A 27,937-nucleotide genomic window follows, 5' to 3' on the forward strand; every position below is an offset into this window, starting at 1 on the left:
TTAACTCACTGAGCCACCCAGGCGCCCCCGCCTTACTTTCTTCTACGTATGAGGATGTTGACACACAGAAATGCTACAGGGCATGGCCAAAGTCCCCTGCCTTGGCTAAAGGTAGCTGGATGGTTAAGAATCTATCCTCTCACTCTCAGTGAGGGCTCTTGACCACTTCCTCAGGCTGCTTTGAAGATGGCAGCAGTGTGTCTTGCAACGTGACACCTGGCCTTTATTTTTGGTGTTTAACATAATCTGTACTTTGTTTCAGAAGTCAGGCTTGTTCTTAGTTGCTTCTTTTAAAATTTGAATCTTTGGCAAAGGAGCTTATTGACTAGACTTACTTTTCTCTGGATCCCATAATTCTGGATGTGTCACTGATCTCATTACATATTGAAGAAGGAAAGAAGAAATGTGGGGAATACAAAGCAAGACACATCCTCAAAATCAAAACTCTGGACTTTGGAACGTTATTGTCCAGTATGCTCATTTCCTCTGTGCCCTGCCACCAACCGTTTCTCAGCACGCCGTCCAGGAATCTGGCAGATTGTTGTTGAATTAATGTCCCAGAATCCCACAGATGACTCATTTTTAGGAAAGGTTAATGTAGTTCTGAACAGTTTTCTGCTTTAAGTTGATTATTTTTTGATTAGGTAAGCAGGGTGATAAGACTTACTAAGACCCTACATATATATATACATACATGGAACTTAGACCTCTCACAAGATATAGTATTTGCTATGCCCTTATTCTTAACTCTGTTGTCATATATGACAACAGAGTTAACTTGCATATCTCTTGAGGCACATGCTGTGCTTTGCTTAATTTTGTGCTTCTAATGGTGATAATAGGGTTAATTAACTTTTATTAATCAACGATGCCACCTGGTGGCCAGAAAGTACATTTTATGGTACCCATGCTCGCTGCAGTCAACTTTTTTTTATCTTTACTATGAATAACCTTAACAGCATTTGAAGCATTTTTTATTAGTGAAGTTTTAAAAAATGCCTAGTTTGGTTTGGCAGAAGCAGGAAAGTCATGGAATACTGTTAAGTCTAATATGGCACATCGAAATGACTACTATGTTGTCACTGTTTCTCGGGAAACTCATCCAGGATACTAGGTTCTAAATGGTACAAAGTAAGAATTCCCTATGACTCACACAAGCGTGTCTGTCTAGTCTCTGTTCCTGGGCTTCACCTGGGTTATAGCAGTCACTGGGGCAGCTGGTGGTTTCAGTGCTCCTCCCGTCTGACTCAGAGGCCGATTGGTCACATTCTTCTCATTCTGCAGTTAAGGCACTGAGTGATTCTGAACTGAGGGGGGTCTTGTCTTCCTGGAAAAGGTGGAAGTTCTCAAAACGATATCCTGTATCAGGGTGCCCTGCCAATAGGGCACCTCCTTGGTTAAAAGTGTGATTTTGCAACATGTTAGTGGTGGGTTTTCCAATCAGCCAATTTTGTATTTCCACTCTGTTCCTGAAAGTTCAGGATGGCAGGCAGCAGCTGAACTTGAGCTCAGGGAACGAAAATGAAACTCAGGCTTATCAGACTCAGCCCCATGATTCTGAGGTCAGTATTTCCTAATACGGACATCTTCCATAGAGCTCTCTTGGTTTAGAGAAACATGCCCGTTTGCTTGGGTATACTTCTCTATTAAAGAACAAAAGTCAAAGACAAAGTAGGAACTTGACATGAATCTGATACTTAGGTAAATTTGCTTTCCTTTCCACAGTCTTCACCTGACCAGAAGCTTTAAGGAACATCACTTTTGATCAAGGAGACAGCCTAGATATGAAGAACATGTAAGAGGAGTAGGTTTTTCTCCTTAGCCCTATCACTTGCATAGAAAAGTTAAATATTTGGACTCACCAAACATGGCTTATAAATGGATTGCATTCCAAGTGGGGTCAGAGTGAGATTAGGTTAATTTAACATCTCCAGGTGAAGCAAAGTCATCTAAGTGTAAAGAGGGCATTTTGTTAATTTTTGTGGTTTTCTTATCCATGTGATTGGTAGCATACTGTCCAACTTGTGCATTCAGATTGCTTTAAGAACTGAATTGCTAGTGATGGTCTCTGGCAAGATGGAACTTATTCCATGGTACACAGAAACTCCATGTCCTCATACGCAGTGTCTCTCCAGGGCTTGTTGCCAGTGGTGGATATTTACAGTGTGCATGTCTAGACTCATACAGGTTCTTGTATCACTGTCTCAAAGATGTACAGAGTTTCAACAGTGTGTGTGTGTGTGTGTGTGTGATCTATTGAGTTTAAATAGCTGACACTAACACCCAAGTTTTCCTTTGTGTCTTTGAGCATGACTTCATCAATCCATGCATGAAATTACACCTGTTCCATAATGCTGCTGAATGGAGATTGATTCTGATAAAAATGCAGTCTCTTGCTGTACCTTTCCTCTTTTTATTTTCTCAACTTCCACTGGCATTAGGATTGCTTTCAGCCTTTATTGCCTTTGACCCAAACACAATCCTGGTCTAAGAAAATTATTTATATTTTTATCCATTAAGCATTTCTTGTCCCATGTATGCAAAGGCCCTCACTAAGTGCTAAGAATCAGATATGGGTCCTGCCCACAAGGAGCTTTGAGTCTCATGAGAAAATGATAGAAGATATAAAGTAACTACTGTGTGATCTATTTTTCAAAGGGAGAGAATATTTCTTTCAAATGGAAAGTTTGAAAAGAGGGGAGGAATTTGAGATGAACCTTGAAATACAGGAGTAGAATTTTTTTTTTTAAGGATTTTATTTATTTATTTGACAGACAGAGATCACAAGTAGGCAGAGAAGCAGGCAGAGAGAGGGGCGGAAGCAGGCTCCTCGCTGAGCAGAGAGCCCGACGCAGGGCTCGATCCCAGGACCCAAAGGCAGAGGCTTTAACCCACTGAGCCACCCAGGTGCCCCCAGGAGTAGAATTTTTATATGCAGAGACAGAGAAAAGGATTCAACCGAAGAGAACATTAGAGACAACGACAAAACGTATGGAGCCAGGGACCACATGGGAAGCATCTAAGGTATTATGCAGAATCAGACTTTGGTCAGAACAAAAGCGCCTGTGTTAGGTAGTAGAGAAAAAAAAATCAGAAAAGTGAGTGGGGATCATGTAGTTGGGGAGGGGAATTTAAATTCTAGGTAACAGATTCTGTTTGGGGGGTTTTTGTATGTGTGGTTTTTGTTTTTTGGGATTTTTTTGTCAGAATTTGTTTTGAGACGCAGTGGGAAGCCATCCAACATTTCTCAACAGAGAATGAAATACCTTGAGATTCCATGGCATTCCCTTGGTATTAAAGACATGAAATATAACCCAGTGCATTAATTTTTTTTCTCTATTACAAGAATGACTGTATACCATGTAGCTTACTTAAAGACCTTCTTACTTAAAGACCTTCTTCATTTAGACCAGAGTTTCTCAACTGCAGCCCTGTTGACATTCTGGGTCAGATAATTCTTTGTTGTAGGCTGTCCTGTGCATTTGTAGATTATTTAGCAACATCCCTGGCCTGTAGTCACTAGATGCCAGCAGCACCCCCTTTCCCCAGATGTGACAATCAGAAATGTCTCCAGACATTTCCAGATGTCCCCTGGTGGGCAAATTCACCCCCATTTGAGAACAACTGCTCTAGACTTATGTATTGTATTCCTCTGCAATTCTCTGATCGTTAGACTCCTAGACTGACAAATCCTTTAGGCACTCGGTCTACTGATGCTTAGAATTTTGTACTGGACATACTTCCAATTTGAAATTAAGGCATTTCCTCTGTGTTGGACTAAAAGCACTGAACTGGACATCAGGAGACCTGGATCTCTAGTCTCTAGCTCTTGCCACAAAGAGGTTGTGGCTCTGCTGAGACCCTGTGCTCAGTAACCGATTCCTCTTGAAAATGACCAATGTGACCCCTGCAGTTCTTTCTACCTCTGAGCCTATTCCTGATTTCAAGTGCATGTCAGGGCTTTATTCTTTTCACATTTTTAGAAAGTTAGCACACATTAAACTAACACATACATAAATCAACAAGACTGATTGAAGTATTGAGTAGGAAAGATGAAATGATTTTTTTCCTTAGTGCTTGATTTTACTAAATATCATATTCCTTTCCCTCTTACAGATTATTTGAAAAATCTTCTAGAGGACTCTGGAGATTACAGAGACACTCAAGGTAAATAACGTTCATGTATTAATTTGTTGCAGAAATTCTTTTATTACAGTTGGCTGGAGGACCCAGCATTGTCTGGAGTGAGGAGGGTTTCTTCTATGCTCAGTCACTCTGTGCCAGTGGTACATTCACCTTCTCTAGATGTCTGTTGCTTTGAAAGCAGGGATTGAACCAGTTGATCTGCAAGGTCATTTCAGGCTTAAAAATCACGAGTCTGTGAAGTGGTCAAACTACACAAATCAGGGATACAGTCTAAAATAGCATATTCTGGGACTGTTTAATGCTGGACAATTGCCTTACCACCTTCTGCCCCTTAGCACTTAAAGCAGCACTTAAAGGAAAACTTCATTATAATACGAGGGACTCACTGACATTCACAGGTTAATCTACTGTGTAAGTGTGTGTCTTTCTCTTATATATATATACACGCATATACACAGATTAATTCTGTTCAGGATAGCTGTGTTTCTTTCTATTTATCTCCAAAGTTCCTCTTTCAAATGCTATAGGTATATCCCTGGCTCTAATTTGAAGTCCATGTCCATCCCATTAATTTTTTGAATTTTGGTCACACTTCTTGTGCATACTTTTTATTTTCAGATTACAAAACAGAAGAGGTGTTTTACCCATTTTGTAAAGATTCTTATTTGCTCTCTTAATCATTTTATTTTTACTTCTCTAACATCATCTATTTGCAAGTGTTTCACCTTTCTATTTTCTTTTTTAGAGACAGCATGAGTGGGGGGAGGAGCAGAGGGAGAGGGACAAGCAGACTCTGTGCTGAGAACAGAGCCCAAGTCAGGGCTCAGTCCCATGAGCCCGAGATTATAACTGACCCAAAACCAAGAGTCAGTTCACAAAGTAATGCATGTCATCATCTCAGGCCTAGTAGGCTTCTTTGTGGCATTTCTCCCCTCTCGGGATTAAACTAAGAGAAGGAAGGTAAGCCATGACCCTCTAAATCATCAGTTTTCATAGTTCTGGTTTCCTATCCCAGGGTACTTCTCTCCCAAGGCAGTTCATACTGGAATGGTCCTTAACTTCTGTGTGAAGTCCTCTCCTTATCCTTATAAACTTCAACAAGATAATCAAAGCTCAGCACAAAGCAAGTCTGACATACTGTTGATACATAATGTCTGTAACATCTCCTTTAGAGTCTTTCTCGGACTTCTTTTTTTTCCATGAGTCCTGTTTTTTCCTTGCTGTTGTCCTCATCAGACCTCATTGTCCGTATTTCTACCTACTCAGAGTTAACCTTGCTGCTCCCGTGGCACTTCTCACTGTTACAAATTCACTATCTTGCCATCTGGAATTGCTTGATGTTGTAGCCACTGGACTAACCTGATGTTTCTACACATTTCAGATGCCCTTGCTATCGTTATAGAAGTCGCCAACCACGCCAATGACACCATGAAGCAAGGCGTAAGTATCTTGATTTCAGTGGCTGACAGACTGTTGAACCGGGGGCCCAGGCCTTCATGTGCTACACCTTCTCTTTCTGTAGGACAACTTTCAGAAGCTTATGCAGATTCAGTACAGCCTAAATGGACACCATGAAATAGTGCAGCCTGGACGGGTAAGTGTTTTAGACTGCCTTTTGCAAATGTAATGTGATGCACTTAGACACCTTTTATAGCTATTTTGCATTTCAGTTATGAAAATAGGTTATTGTTGTTACTCTCCACTGTCTCTATCTGGATCAACTAGGTTCATTCTATCCATTCAAAACATTCATGACTTAAGTCACTGTGACAAAAAGTACAATTCAATTAGGAGAATGGCAAGGGACCCCACAGAGTAACTGATTAAATAAAATCATTTTATTGTATAATACTAACTGACCTCACACAGCTTTAAAGACAACTTCAGTTAAGATCTTGAGTGTAAGAGGGGATTATAAGGGGAGGGAGAAAACTGTATTTTGGTGCTCCTCATAGAGCACAAAAGTGGCCTAGGGAATGAGTTCAGCAAAATTACAAAATGCAATTGTCAGGACATTGGCTGTACTTCAGGATCAAGTACACACTCAGTCAGTTACATTTCAGACCACATAGTACCCCTGGACTGGATTTATGAATACTAGATTTATGAAACTGCCGGCTTGTCCAACTCCTTCAAAGGTTTAAGAAGAAACCATGACTGTAAAAAAGTACATGGAAATTATGTCCACCCAGCCCTACCGCCAAAAAAAATTCTGGGGAAAGAAAGTTGAAAAACAAATTATATGCATATTGTAGTTGTGTTATGATAGGACTAAATGGGCATTTGTTTGGGTGAATCAGGTTTTTCTCAAAGAGGGAACTCTGATGAAGCTGTCTCGGAAAGTCATGCAGCCCCGAGTGTTTTTCCTGGTAAGTGACTGTCTGTGTTTCTGAGCCAGAAGAGGGGATAATTGCCTAATGGAAGGAGACATTTGTATATGACAGATGAGCTTAACACATTCGGAGAGATTTAGTGGGATCTTTGGCTGACTATCTTGCTTACTTGCATTTCAAGTAACGGAAACAAAGTCTTTCATGATGTAGAACCAGAAAATTATTTCCTTTTTGAATTCAGTTTATGTCACTTCTCACTTAGAAAAGTTGATTCCATCATTTATTTATATTGTAATACTTTAGTGGGATTTAGAATTCAGAAAACATATCTGTTACAGAACTTGGAAGGAAAGCACATGTTCTAGAAATTGCCTTTTTAATCTAATAAAGTATTCTGGGTGGTCATAGTTTATATAAGCAGACATAAGTGTTTTTATTCAGAGAAGTGTTTTTATTCAGAGAACTTTTAATAAGAAAGGAATATTTTTCTTTTATTTCGGTGTCTTATCAATGTCTTGGTAGCTGACATTTTTGCTTTACTTCATTCTATGAAATATTTCTACTTTCAGTTTAACGATGCCCTGCTGTATACAACACCAATGCAGTCTGGGATGTATAAACTGAACAATATGCTCTCATTGGCTGGAATGAAGGTCTGTGCGTCTGTTAGAAGATGTTTCTTTTCTTAACCCAAATATATTTAGAGACAAAGCCCAAAGATAACTGTCTTTCTTACATACTTGACTTTTCTCTCTCTCCCTATGTTACTGTTTATATGTTTATTTATTCATTCATTAGTCATTTATTTACTCATACATTCATTTATTCATGAGGTGTTTATTGAGAACTATAAACAAAACATGGTAAGACATTTGGTAAAAAATACAAAGATGAGTTGAATCATGATTGTTTTTGTCTCTCCCCACCCTCCGCCCCCCCAGAAGCTCAGCAACTAGAGTCGGGAAGATAATAAACCACACATAAATACCTATAAAATAGACAGTAATAAATGTCACTGTGAAGGTACAATTAATGTTTTGGGGAGTCCTGGGGCACCTGGGTGGTTCAGTTGGTTAAGCATCCGACTCTTAGTTTCAGCTCAGGTCATGCATGGTCTCAGGGTGGTGACATTGAGCCCAGAGTCAGTCTCCGTGCTCAGTGTGGAGTCTGCCTGAGATTCTCGCCCCCTCTCTGCCCTTACCACCCTTCCTCAAATAAAGAAATAAATAAGATCTTTTTAGAAAGAAAAATGGGGGGGGGCGCTCAGAAAACAAGGAGTGTGCAGCTTTCAGTAGGACCTGGTGGAGGAACTGGTAGCAGCTAGGAAACAGGGAGAATTGAGTAAGTCTTTGGAGGAAGAGCCACAAGCCTTAAAGAATAGGTCACATTTGGCCACACTGAGATGCAGGGAAGGCACCTCATTCCAGGTAGAGGGAGTGAGCAACGGGCTGAAGGTGGGAAAGTGGGCATGTATATGTATGTATACATATACACATGTGTATGTATATATAGGCATTTAACTCTGGCACACAGAGCAGTTGAAGGAGAGTCATGGTAGATAAAGTTGAGTCTGAAGGTTGGTGGTGGCTGACAGCAGCCAAGGCATTAAGCAGCTTCAGGGAAGAGATTTGCAATAGGCTGAATTTGCTGAAACTGTTTTGCTTTCTTTAAGGTCAGAAAACCCACCCAAGAAGCATATCAGAATGAACTAAAGATTGAAAGTGTAGAACGCTCCTTTATCCTCTCAGCCAGGTAAATTTCTGAAATCTGTGTGAACATTTGCCAGGATTACAGGGTCATACATCTCCAGCACTTCCTACATTTGGGTAAACTGCTAGACCTATTTTTCTTTTTTTTTTCCTTCTTTTCAGTCCCCAAACCGTGGAGTTTATTCTTGGTTTACCATGTAGGTAAAATGTCTAATTGCTGATCCAACAATGTGTTTGAAGCGCAGAAATAAAAATATTCTGTGAAGAGAATAATAATGCTGAAAAGTGCCTTGCTGATCTTTTCTTTTTTTTTAGTGACTACTTCAAACCTTTTACAATGGCACCTAATGTTTTTAAAGACACCTAGTGCTTTATAATTCACTAGGAAGTTTTCACGTAACATTGAAAGGTCGTAACAAACCTACGAGGTAGGTGTCATCTCATTAAAAATGAGGAAGACCTAAGTTAGAGAAAAAGTACATTTCTGTCTTCATGGGACATAGCTGGCAAAATCAGGATACAAAAAGAAACTTTTTACTTTTAAATCTGTTGTTATTTATGATACCACGTTGCCTCAAAATGGAACCTGCAGTGACTTACGTGTAAATCAAAATATATTACCATTACATAAAGGAAGTGCCAAGGAAATTAGAAGCTATATGACTCATACAGTTATTGGCCACATGGCCAAAGTGAATGTTTGGCAGGACTTGGCTGAAGAGACACTAGCAGCCACAGCATGTTCACTGCTGGATTGGGATAGCAAGTCTGGGCAGCTCTCAAATCTAACCTTTAATATAAAAATAGTAGCAAACACTTACGTAGCATTTACTTTGTGCCAGGCACTATCCAAAGCACTTTCTATGTGTTCATTCATTAAATCTTCGTAAAAACCTAATGAGGTGAGTTTACTAATTTTATACCCATTTAATGGGTTAAAAAAGCCACCCAGCTATTAAGTGTCAGGGCCAGGATTTGAACCCAGGCAGCCTGCTTCCAGCTGTGTCTATACCAGTAAAATCAATCAGAATTTTTAATAGCAGCTAGAGTCGCAACCGGACCCATTTATTACCTGGGATCAGGCCCAATGCTGAACTTATAATTCATTTTCTCTTTTAATTTCCAAGATAACTAGGAGAGTAGGTGTTGTCTTGATCTTCCAGATGAGAAAAAAAATGCAGGCTCAGGGAAGTTAAATAACACATCCAAGATTATACAGCTAATAGACAATGGAGCTCAATTTTTTTTTTTAAAGATTTTATTTATTTATCTGATGGACAGAGATCACAAGCAAGCAGAGAGGCAGGCAGAGAGAGAGGGGGAAGCAGGCTCCCTGATGAGCAGAGAGCCCGATGTGGGGCTCGATCCCAGGACCCTGGGATTATGACCTGAGCCGAAGGCAGAGGCTTTAACCCAATGAGCCACCCAGGTGCCCCTGCAGCTCAAGTTTTAACCAAGGTATATCTGATGGTGAAAGTGATGCTTTCAGCCATTATAATATTGCCTATGTCCATGGATGTCAAGGACTGAGATCTAAATGTCTGGCTTCCCATAATCAGGACAAGAGCAGCCCCCTGGGTCATTGTCACTCTTATGAAATGGAATAGCCACTGCTGCCTAACACCAGATCTTGGGAAAAGAAGACAAATGGGGTTTGTTTGAGGTTTGTTGAAACCATCTACCTGCCAAAGCAAGCAGTTTCTGGGGGGTACCTGAAGCATCCTGTAGATTAATTTTTAGAGAGTATGGTAAACTCTTGGTCACCTGGAACTAGACCCTTTTTTTTTAGTTTGAACAAAAGTACAAGGAACATCAAGCCTGTGTGCATCAGGCTCCTGGCAGATACTTAAGCTTGATTCTTAATATCAAGAAAGTAATTTTTGGGTGCCTGGATGGCTCAGTTAGTTAGGTGTTTGCGATCCCAGGGTCCTGGGATCGAGCTCCACATCGGGCTTCCTGCTGAGAGGGGGGCCTGCTTTTCCCTCTCTTGCTCTTCCTGATTGTGCTCTCTCTCTCTGTCCAATAAATAATTAAAATCTAAAAAAAATTTTAGAAAATAAAAAAAAGGAAAGGAAGTGATTTTCAAATATCCAGAGAGAAAGTATCTTTAGGAAAGTTAGGTTTTCAGTTGCACTTAAATATCCTAAGTAAAAATATGCTTTGGTAGAAACAAAATTCCATTTTATTAACAATTAAATAATTGAGGGAAATGATGGTAAATCCTTCTTTCTTTGGTTGCCATCCAGGTAAATATGTGGATGTCCAGATCAGCCTCTTAGACCTTAGTAAAGTCATTGGAATTTTATATGTGATGGGAAGCCATCTGAGGGTCTTAAGTTAAAAATTGGTGTGATCTTAGGTATATTTTTAGAAGAGGACACTGGTTTCTTTATAGAAAATAGACCATCAGAGATTAGAATAGAAGTTGGGAGACCAGGTAGGAGGCTAGATGATTCTCTCTTGGACTAGAATGGTAAGAAATGGTTGGAATCAAGGAGAGTTAATAGGATTATTGATGGATTGAACTTGGGTTATGCAGGAAAAACAAGAAAACTGGAAAGTTCTCGATAAAGGGAGGGGAAGCTAACACATATTGAATACATCTAGTGTACCATGCTCTTCTTCTGAGCTCGCCCGCCCCCCCACCACAGGGAACAGGTACAGTAATATGTAGGAAGGAGGTGAGAAGGCCTTCTGTGATCTGGGTCCTGTATGCCTCACCAGTCTTATCTCTGTCCATTCTCCCCGTCTGCACCCCCACCAGAGCATGGCATATTCCGCCAGCATGGATCTGCTTGTTCTCCATGCACGCCAGCCTACCTCACTTCCTTCTGCCTTTTGCATAGGCAGCTGCCTGTGCCTGGAATTCATCCCTTCATTCAGTAATATGAAGCGTCTGCTGTAGACCAGGCATCAGGATAATGTGGAGAATTAAAAGGGCCCTTCCTTCCCTGACCTTGCATTCTGTTAGGGAAGACATACGCTTAGCAAAATGTCAACACAATCAACTATTATTGTGATTAAGTAGTACACAGGAAAACTAACCAGGTGCTATGAGGCTATAGAACGAGGAACCTTGGACTAACTTTGGTGGAGAAAGGGCAGTCAGGGATAGCTACCTGAAAGACCTGCTGTGTCATTTGAGTTAAAAAAGATAAGCAGGAGTTGGAGAGCAAGGCAAAGAGGAAAGAGAAAGGCTGCTGGTCATTGGGAATAATGTGTACAAAGTCCCTGAGGTGGAGAGGGCATAGCAAATTCAAAGAACTGAAAGACCAAAATGGCATGAACATAGAGAATAAAAGGGAAAGCCAAGGTAAACCTGGAGGGACAGGGGAAAGCTGAGGCAGAACTTGTGGATTTGGGGCTTGAGCCAAAGAGCCGCAGGAAACCACTGAAAGGCTTGTACAAGGGAATGACGTGATCAGATTGGCCTTTTTAAAAGTTGGTTGCTAGGTGGAAAATGGTTTGGGAGGGGAAGTAAAGGAGATGATTAATCGGACACAGGGTTGAGACCCAGAGGTATTAAAAGCAAGTCTCTGACTGGTACACTGTGCCAGATAGTGCCAGGCCATTCCCTGTGACGGGAAACGCCAGGAGAGGAGCAGCGTTGGGGGAAGAGTCAGGAATTTAGTGTCAGATGTGCATATCAAATATGAGGTCCCTATCAATCATGGAGCCATCAGGGCGCCTGGGTGGCTCAATCGGTTGAGCATCCAGCTCTTGATTTCAGCTCAGGTCTTGATCTCAGGGTCTGAGTTCAAGCCCCAAGTTGGGCTCCAGGCTGGGCATGAAGTCTAAGTTTAAAAAAAAGAAAAGAAAAAAATGGAGCCATCAATGAGACAGTGCCTGTAAGGATCTTGAGGTCCAAAGGGAGCCCAGACATCGCATATATTTGGGAGTCATGAGCTTAGAGAAGATAACCAAAGCTGGGAGGCCAGACACCGGTGCACAGAGACACTACAAGGTTCTCTGTCGAACTCCTCAGTTCTTCCAGTCCTAACATACTCATTCCCTGTGCAGAGCTTTCCCTGCTGCCTAAATAACATAATTTACTACTTCTTTGTTTCTTGTCTACCTTACCTTTATTGTATCATGCAGTAGGTACTTGCTTTTGTGTCTCACCTCAATTAGAGATGAGCCCTTACAAGTGGTGTGTTTTGTATGTGCTTAGTTTCATGGCTTAGTCCTTGCCCTCAGAAGTCTCTCACTAAATGTAACTCAGATGAATTGAAATGAGTGGTATAGTGTGGCCTTTAGACCTCAGAATAGCATTCCACAGTTATACAAGGAGTAAATAGTGTGGCAACATCTAACATGCCAGCAATCCCTGCTACTGGAGGTCTTTTGGAATGCATCCCAATCAATGGGAGAATGGGGCTTATATAATACAAATTTGCTTTCTGGGTAATGCACACATTCCATAAAGAAAAGAATACTGGTTTAACTGTATTTTAAGTGGGTTTAACTGAAGAAGGTGCTGATTCTTCTAACTGTGCTACAAAAGAAGACTTAGCATGTCTCCACTCAATACTGCAGGCAAATGTGTGTGGTCTGTGAGAAATGTGTTATCAAGAGCTGGTAAACATTGTTTTGGCAGATCCCCACACAAGAGAGAGCCAGGAATGATTAAATGAAAGAACAGCATATGTGACATGATTTGCACAGTCGAATCACATTCCACATGCTCCCAGGGCTCCAGAAAAATCAGACGGCAATTCTCAAATTAACCATCTGCCTTTCTGCTTTTAACTCTTCCACCAAAAAGTAGAGGAAGGGGAGAGAGAGGGAGGGACAGTATTATTTTATGAATGTTTACTTGGAAGCTTAAGCCTATATTCTTATAGTATAGTTCAGAGAACGGAGATGAACAACACGGTGCTGAAGGGTTCAATCTTTAGCCACACTTGGGCCTGATACAAGGTCATGTAGCCTGTTGTTTAAAACAAATTGTCCAACATTTCAAATCCTAAGCTTGCTTATCAGTAAATGGTGCTGGTTGGTGATAGTGATGGTATTGGGGAAAGAGGGTGTAAGATCCAATATGTATTCTGTGGGGTAGCTCTGAGGATGAGATGTGATGACATTTGCTCTTAATTTCGATTTGCAACTCATTTAGCACAGTTGGCTGACGTGTAATAACTGTTGAATAAACGGCAGCTAGTTGGGACAGTAATGGTAGAGTGGTAGAGGAAATTGAGGCAGGTTTTATTGGGCTTAGAAAAATAAGAGCTGTTCTATTTTATTTTATTCTTGGTATATAATGAAAATTTGAGAAACATACTAGTTTTAAAATTGTATTTGTAAAGTGGATTTCTACTTTTTAATATCCATGTGAGTGTATAGTCTGATGGGCACTTAAGCCATTTAGCAGGAAGGTAAATTTCTGACTATAATTATTGTGGGGAAGGCAGGTGGTTTTTTAGTATCTCCTGACCTGCTCTGCATTCATCAAAATCAAGAAAATGTGCCTGTTCATACCATTAGGTACGAACTCCATTAGGGATAATGGAATTTTTAATTATAAAAACATCTAAAAGTTCAAGTATTTTTAAAATTAGAGTGAAAAATACAATGAAACTCTATATTCAATCACCCAGACACCAAACTTAACCAAGATTCTGCTACAAATATTTTTTCTCAATTATTTCAAAACAAATCGCAGATATCAGAGGTCATTTTACTCCTACATACTTTCCTATGCCTTTCTAAAACAAGTTGACATTTCCTTACAAAAATCACATTCCCATTATTATGATAGGTTTTATTTTATTATGAGAGATTATTAAATTCTGTCTACATGCACACAGAAACACACACACTACCTAAAATGTGCCTCTCATTCTTGAGTATTCAAAACTAAATGTACTGATGCCAACAATGATTTGGAGATACAAGCGTTTTTTGGGAGGATGTGTGGTTGTAATAAAGCAGAACCAGAATACTTTATCTGAGCAGGCTTTCTCCCTATTTGGCCCATTTCTGTCTAGATTTGAATCCCCTAGTTCCTGATGGCCTGAGGGTAGCAGGATGGGAGGCGTAAGTTGGGGAACCCTGTCAGAACAATTGCAGGCTCTTTCCCTGGTTAACCACTCCCTAAACATCTGTTTGTGATGCCAGATAGAGGTCTCCTTTACTCCAGTGCCCTTTCTAGAAAATTTTAGTAACATTTAATAATACTAATCTAATAATACTAATAATACTAAAAATAATTAGTATTCCATGTTTAAATTTGGATTTGAAACTGGATTCCTTGGAATATTTTTAAATTCTACTATTATATCTCAGGAAACATCTTGATTATGTAAATAGCCATAGTAATTCATTGTATGACTAGCTCCTTTTTTTTTTCTTTTTTTTTTTTAAGATTTGGTTTATTTATTTGACTATGACTAACTCTTAAACTAAGCAAAAAAACTTCCAAATTTAAGAGACTTCACAAGTATAAAGCAGTACTTTGGGGGAAGAAAAAAAGCATTGTATTTGCTAAAATGCTATGTGTTCTTTAATGCCTGCTCTGATTATTTGTGCCTGCAAACCTCAGAGCTCCTGCCGGTGACTAGCATTGTTGGGGAGGGTGGTGGAATCTGTTGCCATGGCAGGAGGAAAAGAAGGAAGAAAAAGGCAAACAATAAAAGCTGACGTCTGGTTGATGGAACCTTCTTTTGCCCTCAACAGTTCTGCCACAGAAAGAGATGAATGGCTAGAAGCAATTTCCAGGTCAATAGAAGAGTATGCCAAAAAAAGAATCACATTCTGCCCTAGTAGGAGTCTTGATGAGGTATTGTCTTTTCCTTCTTGGTTTTTGTTTTTTTGTTGTGTTTGTTTGTTTGTTTCTTCAGTGCATTTCAAGCAGTTTTTTACCCTAAAGAAACTTTTCCCAGGGGTTTAGAAAGGCAACATGTGTTTCACAGAAAGATGTAAGTGTGGGTGTAATTTCAGAGCTAACTATCTTGTTAATGTCTAACGGCAAGTCTGTGATAACAAATAGCGCATTCATATTTTTTCTGGTTGTAAAACTTCATTGTAAAAAATGGGGGAAATACAATATAATTTAAGGAAGAAAGTAACCAGCTGTCATTGGCATGACTACAGGCATCTTTTTTAAGTTAATTTTGCAGCAAAGGATTATTAGGATATAGCTAATCTTAATATCCTGAGAACATGACAACTATAATAGCCCACCACATCCTTAATGACACCATCAGCACTGAGCTGCCATTGTGCACCCCCTCCCCAAATAGCTTGATTCTATAGTACTCTATGTGCATGGAGGTAATGAAAAGTCATTCTTCCACAGGCTGACTCAGAAAATAAAGAGGAAGTTAGCCCTCTTGGATCTAAAGCTCCCATCTGGATCCCTGATACCAGAGCCACAATGTGTATGATCTGCACAAGTGAATTTACTCTGACCTGGAGACGACACCACTGCCGGGCCTGTGGGAAGGTGGGAGAAACTGACATCCATCTCCCTTGTGATTCCTTTTTCAAGATTTTATTTATTTATTTGACAGACAAGGATCACAAGTAGGCAGAGAGGCAGGCAGAGAGAGAGGAAGGGAAGCATGTTCCCCGCTGAGCACAGAGCCTGATGCAGGGCTCGATCCCAGGATGCTGGGATCATGACCTGAGCCAAAGGCAGAGGCTTTAACCCACTGAGCCACCCAGGCACTCCTCCCTTGTGATTTTTAATAGCTTCAGGCTGTACATAGTGAAGAAGCTTATTTCCTCCTATAAATCATGTCGGGGAGAAGAAAAGATACTGAATTGTGGATGATATTTTCTCTAAATACTTAGGCATAGTGCAGTCTCTTTAGGGAACTTACCCTTACTTACCAAGATTACTGTAGAATGTCAATAATAGATTGTTTTCATTAAAAAAAACATTGACTAATAATTATTTAAACTACCTTTATCTAGATACTAAGTATTTAATAGAGGTACTTTGAGTGTTGAAATGATCACCAGTGACATGTCTAGGTCTTCATGACCTCGTTAGTCAAATGAGCATCGTAACAATGATGTCAAAGAATTGCTGTGAAGAGTAAACGGAGTCTATTTAGAAGCATTTAGTAGAGGGCCAGATGCTTGGTAGAGGCACAGCAGATGTGGTCGTGGTTACTTAGCGATGGTGATGGGCAATGTCCCTGATGATAAGTACAGCTAACTGAGGGCTTCACGTACCTCCTTCACGGTTTAAACACTTTGCACATGTTAATGCTCTTAGTATTTTATTTTATGGAGTTAGCACTCGGTCCTATTGTGTGTCCTCTTTATCTTCCGTTGTAGTGTTGTGCGTGAGTTCACCGCAGGCCTGAACTCCACAGAGGTATTAGTGAGAGTGATTGAGAAAAGGTTTTGAAAGCCCTCTAGGTAGACAGCTTTATCTACTGTGGCCTACTCGTTGGTTTGATGTGGAGGTTATTCCAAATAAAATAATTCCAATGTGTTTTCAGATTGTATGCCAAGCCTGTTCATCAAATAAATACGGTTTAGATTACCTGAAAAATCAACCAGCAAGAGTATGTGAACATTGTTTCCAAGAACTGCAGAAACTAGGTAATAAATAAGTAAAGATCTAACAAATTCCTTTATTCCCAGATGCTTCCAAACGACCTTCTGAAAGAATCTCCTCAGGTGCATTAGCGATGTGATTGGTGATAGTCATCTCAAAATGTTAAGAATTTTGCTTTCGTAATTTAATTAAGCTTTCTTAATGCATAGGATACTAATTGTAGAAATATAATTACAGAATGAAATGCTTTAAAACAGTTACAAGGGAACTTTAACTTTCAAGTAATTTTGAAGTTTATAGTTTCCCAACTGTGTGCTTGTTACAAATCATGTTTATCTATCTCTGTGGACATAGACTGACTGGGTGGCCCTTTGTTAACTTATTTCTAATTACTTGGACTGATTTGGTGGTATATCTAAATGTCCAGCTTTTCACCAAGTACAAAATGATGTCATATCTGCCTGCTCATTATTTGTAGGTATCCATCCCCACAGTTAAGATGAATGCAGCTAGCCAGACCGCTCAGGTCTATATTTTGGGAAGAGAGTTTTCGTTCAGTTCCTGAACCTATATATAGGATCTGAATTTCAAAAAGGTTGTCCTTCATTTCCACGAAGAATAGCTTTCCATCACCAAATGAGAATGTCTCAGTGAATAAAACTAGACGGCATGCTATTTCAGAATCCATATATTTATGGAGTAATAATAACTGTTACATACATGGTCCCAGAAAACACATTTATCTAATCCTTCATTGGCCTTTTTGTTCCCCGCTTTGTTCTGTGGGTGTACAGTATAGGCTGTGAACTTTCCACACTCATTTTTAAAATCCTCTTCCTTAATCACCCACACCCATTTTTAGTCAATAAATCTTGACTGATTTATCCTCAAAGACCTTCTTCTTAATTTTTTCATCTCAGCCCTATTTTTTAATCTGGACTATACTCATAGTTTCCCAACAGGTTTTCTGCTACAAATCCTTCCTCCTTTCTACTGCCAGATTTTTTTTTTTTTTTTTCTTTTAAATTCAGTCAGATACTGTCATTTCCCAGCCTTAAAGACCTTGGTTTCCCATGGCTTAAACAACAGTTCACATTCCTTAGAACCAGTCTTTTTTCCTTCAGCCTTATTATACTCCAAATAGATTATCTAATTTCATACCTCTGCTTTTGCTTATGCTGACCTCTCTTCATGGAGTGTCCATCCTCTTCTTTTTGACTTGGCAAATTCCTGTTATACCTTAATGGCCAACTCAGATATCTTACTATTTCCCCAGCTTTCCCTGAATCTCTGCACTCAAAATTAGTGGTTTCCTATCTTGTCTTATGGCCCCTTTTCTAATACTTTATTATATCATTTTTATTCCATCATATATCTAGGTACTAAATGATGCTGTTAGTGTTTTTTTTTTAAGTCAGGAGGGAAATTTATATAATATATTTAAAATTGATAGTGCATTAACATGTTTCATTATTCTAAGGCACAAAAGGGTCATCCTCTCATGGTTTACAACTGAAAAAGCATAAAATCATAGAGAATGGAAAGTCTTTCTCCCATTCAACTTTCGGCCATTCATCTTTTTCCCGGGGGTCTCAGTGTCATCAGTTTCTCAAGTGTCCTTCCATAGATATTTTATGCAACAGTGTTTATAGATCTGAATTAAATTGAATTGCAAAATGCTTACCACTGGCTACATAAGTGCACCTGATTTGTTTTAGATCACCAGCATTCTCCTAAGATTGGATCTCCTGGAAATCACAAATCTCCTTCAAGTGCCTTATCATCAGTCTTACATAGTATTCCATCAGGGAGGAAACAGAAAAAGATCCCAGCTGCTCTCAAAGAAGTAAGTGTTTCCATTAAACTTGCAACCTGATATAAGCTGAATTATTCATATGCATATAAAACACTGTTTTTCTTCCATAAAGGAAGATGTCATTTCCCACTACTATTAAGACATGCATTTTAATAGTAGTACTAGATGTAGCTGATGTCTCACTCTCTTGCTTGGTCTCCCATATGACCTGAGTCATTCAGAAAATGGCACTTGAAAGGTTTGGAGAACATTTTAGAGAAATGGTAACAAGTAAAGATAGTGTAGACATATGGGAATTTTTTTTTTAAAGATTTTTATTTATTTGTCAAAGAGAGGGAAAGAGAGAGAGCACATGCAGGAGGAGTGGCAGGCAGAGGGTGAAGCAGGCTCCCCACTGAGGAAGGAGCCCAGTGTAGCACTCAATCTTAGGACCCTGGGATCGTGACCTGAGTCAAAGGTACTTAACTAACCAACTGAGCCACCCAGGTGTCTCTAAACATTTGAATTTTTTAAATTACTTTGATAAGACCCTATGCCAGAGGGAAGAAGTCTAGAATATTTTAGGTACTTAATTAGCATTTACTAATCTACACCATTTGCTTTTTTTAAATATTGGTTGGCTATAGACAGCTGCACTGATAGTAAATTATCTTTCATTTCAACTTAAAAGAAAAATGTAAAAAGTTAGGATAGTCTGCACATTTAAAACTGCCAGTGGCGTGATCCACAGGCATCACCAGGGTTCAGTCAGCCAGCATTGGTTAACATACAGCACTGCCTATCTGGGCCACCTCTGTTTTTTTGGTTTGTTTGTTTTAATTTTTTTTTAAGATTTTATTTATTTATTTGACACAGAGGGAGATCATAAGCACAAGTAGGAGGAGCAGCAGGCAGAGGTCTCCCCATTGACCAATGAGCCCGATGTGGGGCTTGATCCCAGGACCCTGGGATCATAACCTGAGCCAAAGTACTGCTTAACCGACTGAGCCACCCAGGCACTCCTGGGCCACCTCCATTTTTTTTAGTTAATTAATTAGTTCTACCAGTTTTGAGGCCAGCAGAGTAGAGTTTTAAATTTTGTTCTCTTACTTGGTTACTCTAGAAGTGTTCTGCAGTGGAAAATGGAAGCAAACAACTCTAAAAAGATCGTGTTCTTTATGTAAAATTGAGTGTATTCCATCATGGCCATTAAAACACTAGTAAATGATCCATATAGCCAGTCTCATGAAATAGTAATAAGAGGACATAAAGTTCTAATTGCCAAGTTTCTTAAACTGGTTGAGCCAATTTAGTACTCTGAACTGTCTCTTCTGTCGCTCAGTTTCTGAATCTAAATTGACTTTCAGAACTTAAAGGTGCTTTACCAATGGAAATAGTTTCAGTTTTCTATAATTGTTCGCCTGTCCATGCTAATGTTACAGTTTATAAATATAATTCTTAAATTTGCTCTTCTTGTTAGTCTAAGCTCCACAGTGCAAGTTACAAAACTATTTCTAGTCTAGACTAGACTGACTCAGCCTGACTCCAGTCACATTTTGTACATCTTTCCACTCAGCCACACAAACCGACCTTCCACTGTCAAATCCCTACTTCCTGACTGCAGCAGCTATTTCTTCCTTTGCTCCACTGGCTCTCAAGGTGTTCTCCAAAGCAGCACATCAGCATCACCTGAGAACTTACTAGAAATGGAAATTCCTAGACCCCACCCAAAGTCTACAGAATCAGGAACTTCAGCAAGCATTCTCTGTGATTTGGATATATACTAAATTTTGAGAACCACTGTTTTCTCCTTTGCAACCAAACTGAGAAAAATAATTTAACCGGTTAAGTACTATAAAAGTAAAAGTTTTCTACTTTCCATTAAACTTGATTTTTGTCTTTTTATTTGTAATTGTAATTTGTAATTGAGGTGAAATTCACTTAACTTATAATTAACTATTTAAAGGATATTATTCAGGGGTGCCTTGCCAGGTCAGTGGATAGAGCATGTGACTTTTGATCTCAGGGTCCTCAGTTTGAGCCCCACATTTGGTGTAGAGTTTTCTTTTAAAAATATACAGGGGCTCCAGAATAGCTCAGTTGTTAAGTATCTGCTTTAGCTCAGGTCATGATCCCAGCATCCTGGAATTGAGCCCCATATCAGGCTCCCTGCTTAGCAGAGAGTCTGCTTCTCCTTCTGCAGCTCCTCTGTGCTTGTGTTCCCTCTCTTGCTATCTCTATCATAGATAAATAAAATCATAAAAAAAAATACACACACACATACACGAGGGTACCTGGATGGCTCAGTTGGTTAAGTGTCTACCTCTGGTCATGATCTCAGGGTCCTGGGATCAAGCCCAGCACTGGGGCTTCATCCTCAATGGGGAGTCCGCTTCTCCCTCACAACTTGTGCACTCGCTCTCTCCCTCTCAAATAAATAAATAAAATCTTTTAAAAAATAAAAAATAAATAAAAGGAATCTTATATACATGACCTTTTGTGTCTGGCTATTTTCATTTCTCACAGTATTTTAGAGGTTCACCTAAGTTATAGCACGTGTCACCTAAGTTATAGCACGTGTCAGTACTTTGTTTCTTTTTATTTGTGAATAATACTCTGTTATATTCATATACCACAGTTCATTCATCTGTTGATGGACATCTGAGTTGTTCCTGCCTTTGGGTTTTTATGAATCATGGTGCTATAAATGTGTGAACATATTACCATGTGGACATTTGTCTTAATAATATATCTAGGAGTATGATTGCCTGGTCATATAGTAGTTTAGGTTTAACTTTTTAAGAAATTAGGAAGATGGGGCGCCTGGGTGGCTCAGTGGGTTAAAGCCTCTGCCTTCGGCTCAGGTCATGATCCCAGGGTCCTGGGATCGAGCCCTGCATCGGGCTCTCTGCTAAGCGGGAAGCCTGCTTCCTCCTCTCTCTCTGCCTACTTGTGATTTCTGTCTGTCAAATAAATAAATAAAATCTTTAAAAAAAAAAACAAAAAAAAAAGGAAAGAAATTGGGAAGTTGTGTTTTTATTCCAGTAATGTTCAAGACATTTTTAGAATTCCATTCAGAGCCTCAGTAGGCTCAGTAATGGCAAGCTATGTCTCTTGAGTTAGACTTGATTTATATTTTAAAAAAAGGAAATCACTGGAAGGGAAGCTTTGTGACTCATGTGATTAAGCTGCTTAAGACCAATTTTATTTTTAAAAGGATAATAGAGGACAGGGGCATCAGGACAGTTAAGCGTCCAACTCTTGATTTCAGCTCAGGTCATGATCTCCAGGTTGTGGGATCAAGCCCCATGTCAGGCTTCTCATCGAAATTCTCTCTCCCTCTCCCTGTGCCCCTCCCCCACCGCTTGTGCTCTCAATAAATAAATAAATAAATAAATAAAATATTTTCTGAAAAAAGATAATAGAGGACTATGCATGACTATCCAGTATTGTAACTTTCAGTTACTCAACTAAGTTAGGCATATTTCAAAAGAGGAGCATACAGAATATTTTGATCAATGACAGTAACATGTAACATAATTACATAGTAGTATATCAGTGTAACTACATTTTAAGCAAAATCTCATTTGAATGTAAACATTCTAATTTTTAAAAAACCATTTGTCTTCTATAAGTCTGTCACTTCATACAAATATACTTGAACTTAACAGGTATTTCTAATTTAACATGAGATATTAAATTTTTCACTAGATAATAATATATCATCCTTCTCATAAAATTTGTAAGAAATTAATACAATTGATATATGATTAAAAGTAGACTTTTTTTCTTTTTAAGATTTTATTTATTTATTAGACAGAGATCACAAGTAGGCAGAGAGACAGGCAGAGAGAGAGGAGGAAGCAGACTCCCTGCTGAGCAGAGAGCCCAACACGGGGCTTGATCCCAGGACTCTGGGATCATGACCTGAGCTGAAGGGGGAGGCTCTAACACACTGAGCCACCCAGGTGCACCTAAAGGTAGACTTTTAAAATTCATAGAATCCACCTGAATTTGTTTTCTTTTGCCACATAATGAATTACCACAACCTTAGTGGCTTAAACAACAAACATTTATTATCTCAGGAGTCCAGTCATAGCTTAGCTGGGATCTCTGCAGGACCACAGTCAAGGTGTTGGCCAATGTTGAGTTCTCATCACAAGACTAACTAGGGAGAGGTCCACTTTCAAGCTCACTCGGTTGTTAGCAGAATTCATTTCCTTTCAGTTATGAAACTGAGGGTGCTGGCCTCCTGCTGGCTTTTGCCTGGAGTTTCCCCTCAGTTCCATGGCACACAAGCCTCCTAAGACAACTACTTCTTCAAAGCCAGCAAGGGAGAAAGTCTCTAGAGCCCATCTACTAGCAATGTGGAGTTTTGTAGAACATAACATAATCATGGGAGTGACATGCCATCATATCCCCTATATTTGCTTGGTTAGGAGTAAGTCACAGGTCCTCTCCACACACAAGGGGTAGTAGTGTGATTATCAGAGGCAAAGATCATGGGGGACCACCTTAAAAATCTGTTCACCATTCTTAGCATCTGGCTAAGTCAGTTGTTTGAGCAGCTGACTCTTGATTTCGGCTCTGGTCCTGATCTCAAGGTCCTGGGATAGAACCCTGCATCAGGCTCCCTGCTCAGCAGGGAATCTGAGGATTCTCTCTCTCCCTCTCCCTCTGCCCCACCCCTGCATGCATTCACTCACTCGAGCACACTTTCTCTAAAATAAATAAATTTTAAGAAATAAAAAGTCTGTTCACCATTCTACTAATAACACAGTTCCTAAACTTGGCTTTTTAATTCTGTTGTTCTGTGTTAAAAAGAGAGAAATTTCAACTGCCAGTTTATAATCATTGAGAGCTTACTACCTTTTTGCCCAGAGATTAAGACATTTTCATCTTTTGGGGCACCTGGGTGGCTCAGTGGGTTAAGCTGCTGCCTTCAGCTCGGGTCGTGATCTCAGGGTCCTGGGATCGAGTCCCGCGTCAGGCTCTCTGCTCGGCGGGGAGCCTGCTTCCTTCTCTCTCTCTGCCTGCCTCTCTGCCTACTTGTGATCTTTTTCTGTCAAATAAATAAATAAAATATTTTAAAAAAAGACATTTTCATCTTTTTATGAAACAAAAATAACTTCTCTCAGACAAAATTTGGGGATCAGAAACTAATCCTTAAAATCACCATGAATAATTGAATTTTCCATTTATTTCTCTGTTAATACAAATAGTTTTATTTTGGGTACCTGGGTGGCTCAGTTGGTTAAGCGACTGCCTTCAGCTCAGGTCATGATCCTGGAGTCCCGGGATTGAGGTCCGCCATCAGGCTTCCAGCTCTACGGGAGTCTGCTTCTCCTTCTGACTTTCTCCTCTCTCATGTTGTCTCTCACTCTCTCTCAAATGGATAAATAAAATCTTTAAAAAAAAAAAAGTTGGTTTTTTTAAAAAGATTTTATTTATTTGACAGAGGGAGACACAGTGAGAGAGAGAACATAAGCAGGGGAGTGAGAGGGAGAAGCAGGCTTCCCAATGAGGAGGGAGCCCAATGCAGGGCTCATCCCAAGACCCTGGGATCATGACCGAAGCCAAAGGCAAACGCTTAACAACTAAGCCACCCAGTCACCCCATTAATATAAGTCCAAAAAATTATTTCAGGAAGCGTTAAAGGTTTAAGTAATTTTCCCTAATATTGCAAAATACGAAGAACAGTAAACAACATAAACAGTCCCAGAAATGCAACTTTCAAAAAGCATTTCTGATCTTTAGAATTATTTTTCTTCCTCTGGCATCTCAGAAAATAAGTGACACCACAAAGAAATACATATATGCAAGCTCAGTTAAACCAGGCAGAATGCTGGAATGGTTTTATGTTTTTTAAGAGAAGTGGTGGAGAAGGGCAGAGAATCTTTTTTTTTTTTTTTTTTTTTAATTTTTTTTTAAGATTTTATTCATTTATTTGACAGACAGAGATCACAAGTAGGCAGAGAGGCAGGCAGAGAGAGGAGGAAGCAGGCTCCCTGCTGAGCAGAGAGAGCCCGATGTGGGGCCCGATCCCAGAACCCTGAGATCATGACCTGAGCCGAAGGCAGAGGCTTTAACCCACTGAGCCACCCAGGCGCCCCAAGGGCAGAGAATCTTAAGCAGGCTATACACACCCAGTGCAGAGCCCTTGAGAGTTGGATGCTTAATAGACTAAGCCACCCAGGTGCCCCGATATGCTGGAACTGCTTCTAAACAGAAGGGTATTTTATGCCCGTTGTAATGGCAGTATTCAATTTGCATAATAGCAGATTTCATTTTGTTTTTGTTTTTGTTTTTTAAGATTTTTTTGTTTTTGTTTTTGTTTTTACTTATTTGAGAAAGAGGTAGAGGGAGAAGCAGGCTCTCTGCTGAGGAGGGAGCCCAATACGGGGCTCCATCCCAAGACCCTGGTATCATGACCTGAGCCGAAGGCAGATGCTTAACTGACTGAGCCACCCAGGTACCCCATAGTAGCAGACTTTGAAAATAAACCATTTTATTCTCAAACATTATCTTATTATGGTTATTACTCTCAGCACCAGCGATCAAAAGCAATTTATTACTTTACCTTTTGTGTCTTTGAAAACCATTAAACTATACATGGGGTTTGCTTATGTAGGTATCAGCAAACACAGAAGATTCTTCCATGAGTGGCTACTTGTACAGATCAAAGGGCAATAAAAAACCTTGGAAACACTTGTGGTTTGTCATAAAAAATAAAGTGCTGTATACATATGCTGCAAGTGAGGTAAGATCTGAAATCTAAAGATGAATAATTGTGGGGTCTGGTTTTATAATGCCAATTAGAAATAATTACAGTATCTGTTTAATCTATTTGTTTTGTGTATTTTTTTTTTGTTTTGCTTTGCTTTTAGAGGGGGAAATGTTGCTGTGATTTTTAATGTCAACAGTGTCCTAGAGCTCTTACTCAAAAATGTTAGGAATTTTCTATAATATTAAAATACAACTTTTTTTGGTGTCACGGGGCTACTAAGAACTTCACTAAAGGCAAAGGTTCTTATCCTTTTTTACCAAGCTCTCTTGGTTGACACTCCCTTGACTATTCCCAGATTATACTGGTCAGGCCTCAAGCTTAGATAAAATACTTTGTTTGGGTTATAAACAATGCCTGGCTATTTGCTCTAACATTGCCCTTTCAACTGTCTGATCACCCTGTGTTCCAGTAAAATCCTATTAAAAAAACCACTGCTCTAGGAGCCAAACTCTTCCTTAGTGGGACAGGATAAATCACTTCCCCAGCTTGATTTCTGCATCCATAAAATGAAAGTAATTATCTACGTCACATGGTTATAGGGAAGTATGTGATACTCAATGGATGTGAACACAATGAAAACTGTTTAGCGCAGTGTCTGACTCATGAGATAGGTCAACTTAATATTGCTGAATAAATGGGGGCACCTGGGTGGCTCAGTGGGTTAAAGCCTCTGCCTTCGGCTCAGGTCATGGTCCCAGGGTCCTGGGATCGAGCCCCACATCGGGCTCTCTGCTCAACAGGGAGCCTGCTTGCTCCTCTCTCTCTGCCTATCTCCTCTTCTTACTTGTAATCTCTGTCTGTCAAATAAATAAAAATCTTTAAAAAAAATTGCTGAATAAATGAAAATGAAAAATAAAGAATTATCATTGTTTTATATATGTGTATATGAAATTAAGTTATAGCTATACAGTTCAAGAGTTTGCAAATCTGAATTTTGTTATCAATTTAATATCCCATCTCCCTTTGTGTCTTTTTAAATTAGGATGTGGCAGCTTTGGAGAGTCAGCCTTTACTAGGATTCACTGTCACTCAAGTCAAAGATGAGAATTCGGAGTCCAGAGTGTTCCAGTTACTACACAAAAACATGTTATTTTATGTGTTCAAAGCAGATGATGCTCACTCAGCTCAGAAGTAAGTAATTTAGACATATTTTTCTTTTATACATGAGTTTCAAGTTGTCACATGATTGATTTTAAAATAACCTACTTTCATGTGTGGGGACAATTAAGAATTTAAATCAGAGATCCAGATTAGTTAGATTTAACATGTTTTTCAAAGTCTTTAGAACTGTTGTAAGGCTAGGCAAGAAGATCTGGAATATTTTCAGGAGTCAAAGGGGAAAAGAAAATAGGTAGTTCTGTCCAGAATATTTTGTCTATACATGACCTCTGAGGAAGCAGCATGAAACTGCTCTGCTGAAAAGGAAAGGAAGCTGAGGCATTTGACCTCTCCTTCAATGAGGGTAAGGATCATCTCTTAAAACATTCCAGGACTTTGGCAATCCAGTGATTCAATTGTGCCATGGAACAGCGGGAGTTTAAACAGCTGCTTGCTAACTTACTTCTTTGAGAAAAGGGTCAAACACATTAAGAGGCTCCCATGCTATTCCCAATAACTGAGTAGAAGGAAATGGGTATCATTTTAGATGGTAAAGGCTTTTTTAAACAGTCTCTTCAAAATTCCGACGAGAATATTTATTTTGATGTCATGAGGTTGTTTAACATAGAGAAGCATATCTCTGTGAAATTCAGGTCCTTTGTAAACGAAACAGTGCAATTTACCTTTTCGCCGGATGTTTCATGTGATTTTTACTGTGGCCTCACAAGTTACACATTTTTGTTTCCACTGAGCTTAGTGCATATGTGTTCTCAAAGGCTTAAAACGTGCATGCAGATAAAAAAGAACGCCTTAAGTAAACAAGGCTTGTCTTTTCTTAAGGCAATTAGAATTAATGTACCAGAATTATATGTTCCTGAATATTAATCAGGTACAACGTGACACATACTCTGTAAGATTTTTTTTTCAGTGTATGTTAGGATATCTAGTGTGTTCTTACTACTCCAAATAATTCTTTTTCAGTTGAACGGAATACTGTTTAAAATTATGTCACTTAACTATTTTTTCTGTAAAAATTACCTTGGATAAAAGAGTAATTATTCTAATATTCTGTTAGGAATTACATTTCTCGTGATTTTTATCTGTATTCATCATCAAGTTGATAAAAATTATTTCTTTTGAATATATATCTTTTGTTCATATCATTAAGTTGACAAGGTAGAAAAATCTTCAATATGATTGAATGTAGTTGAGTGAAGGAAATCTGCTTGCTTAAAATTTAGAATTAATACAGGCTAAATTATAAGTTTCTCTTGGAAGTCACTAATATCATGGAGGTGTTTTTACAAATTATAGGATGTTAAAACGTATTAATTTTAATGGAAAGTTTTAGCTTTTTAAAAGATGTATTATAATTTATGCCTTTGCCTTTAAATTTTTGAAAATTCTATCCTTAAATTTGAGCTAAATCTGTTACAGGCTATGTTTACTAATTAATTTGAGTGGTTTCAAATGTTCATAGTAAGTTCAGAAGCAAGTACAGTGCTAGGGAGGTACAAGAAGTGTCTTCTGAATAATTTCAGCTGTGGGTATTGTCAG

At 39.2% G+C, this 27,937-nt stretch overlaps 1 protein-coding gene across 3 annotated transcripts in view; it reads left to right on the forward strand.

The window, feature by feature from the left end:
- Nucleotides 1-27,937, forward strand: part of FGD6 (FYVE, RhoGEF and PH domain containing 6) — a 131,464-nt gene that overhangs the window by 92,758 nt on the left and 10,769 nt on the right. For 2 of the 3 annotated variants that reach the window (XM_059402333.1, XM_059402334.1), the window contains exons 9-20: nucleotides 4,117-4,167; nucleotides 5,528-5,586; nucleotides 5,669-5,740; nucleotides 6,447-6,515; nucleotides 7,049-7,132; nucleotides 8,152-8,231; nucleotides 14,864-14,966; nucleotides 15,486-15,632; nucleotides 16,642-16,744; nucleotides 18,419-18,546; nucleotides 25,127-25,255; nucleotides 26,265-26,413. In XM_059402333.1, coding sequence (XP_059258316.1) covers nucleotides 4,117-4,167; nucleotides 5,528-5,586; nucleotides 5,669-5,740; nucleotides 6,447-6,515; nucleotides 7,049-7,132; nucleotides 8,152-8,231; nucleotides 14,864-14,966; nucleotides 15,486-15,632; nucleotides 16,642-16,744; nucleotides 18,419-18,546; nucleotides 25,127-25,255; nucleotides 26,265-26,413 — 1,174 coding nt within the window. The remainder of the gene's footprint in view (nucleotides 1-4,116; nucleotides 4,168-5,527; nucleotides 5,587-5,668; nucleotides 5,741-6,446; nucleotides 6,516-7,048; nucleotides 7,133-8,151; nucleotides 8,232-14,863; nucleotides 14,967-15,485; nucleotides 15,633-16,641; nucleotides 16,745-18,418; nucleotides 18,547-25,126; nucleotides 25,256-26,264; nucleotides 26,414-27,937) is intronic. The other variant, XM_059402335.1, reaches the window with a different exon arrangement.

The sequence above is a fragment of the Mustela nigripes genome, chromosome 6, assembly GCF_022355385.1.
Source record: "Mustela nigripes isolate SB6536 chromosome 6, MUSNIG.SB6536, whole genome shotgun sequence".
Lineage (NCBI taxonomy): Eukaryota > Metazoa > Chordata > Mammalia > Carnivora > Mustelidae > Mustela > Mustela nigripes.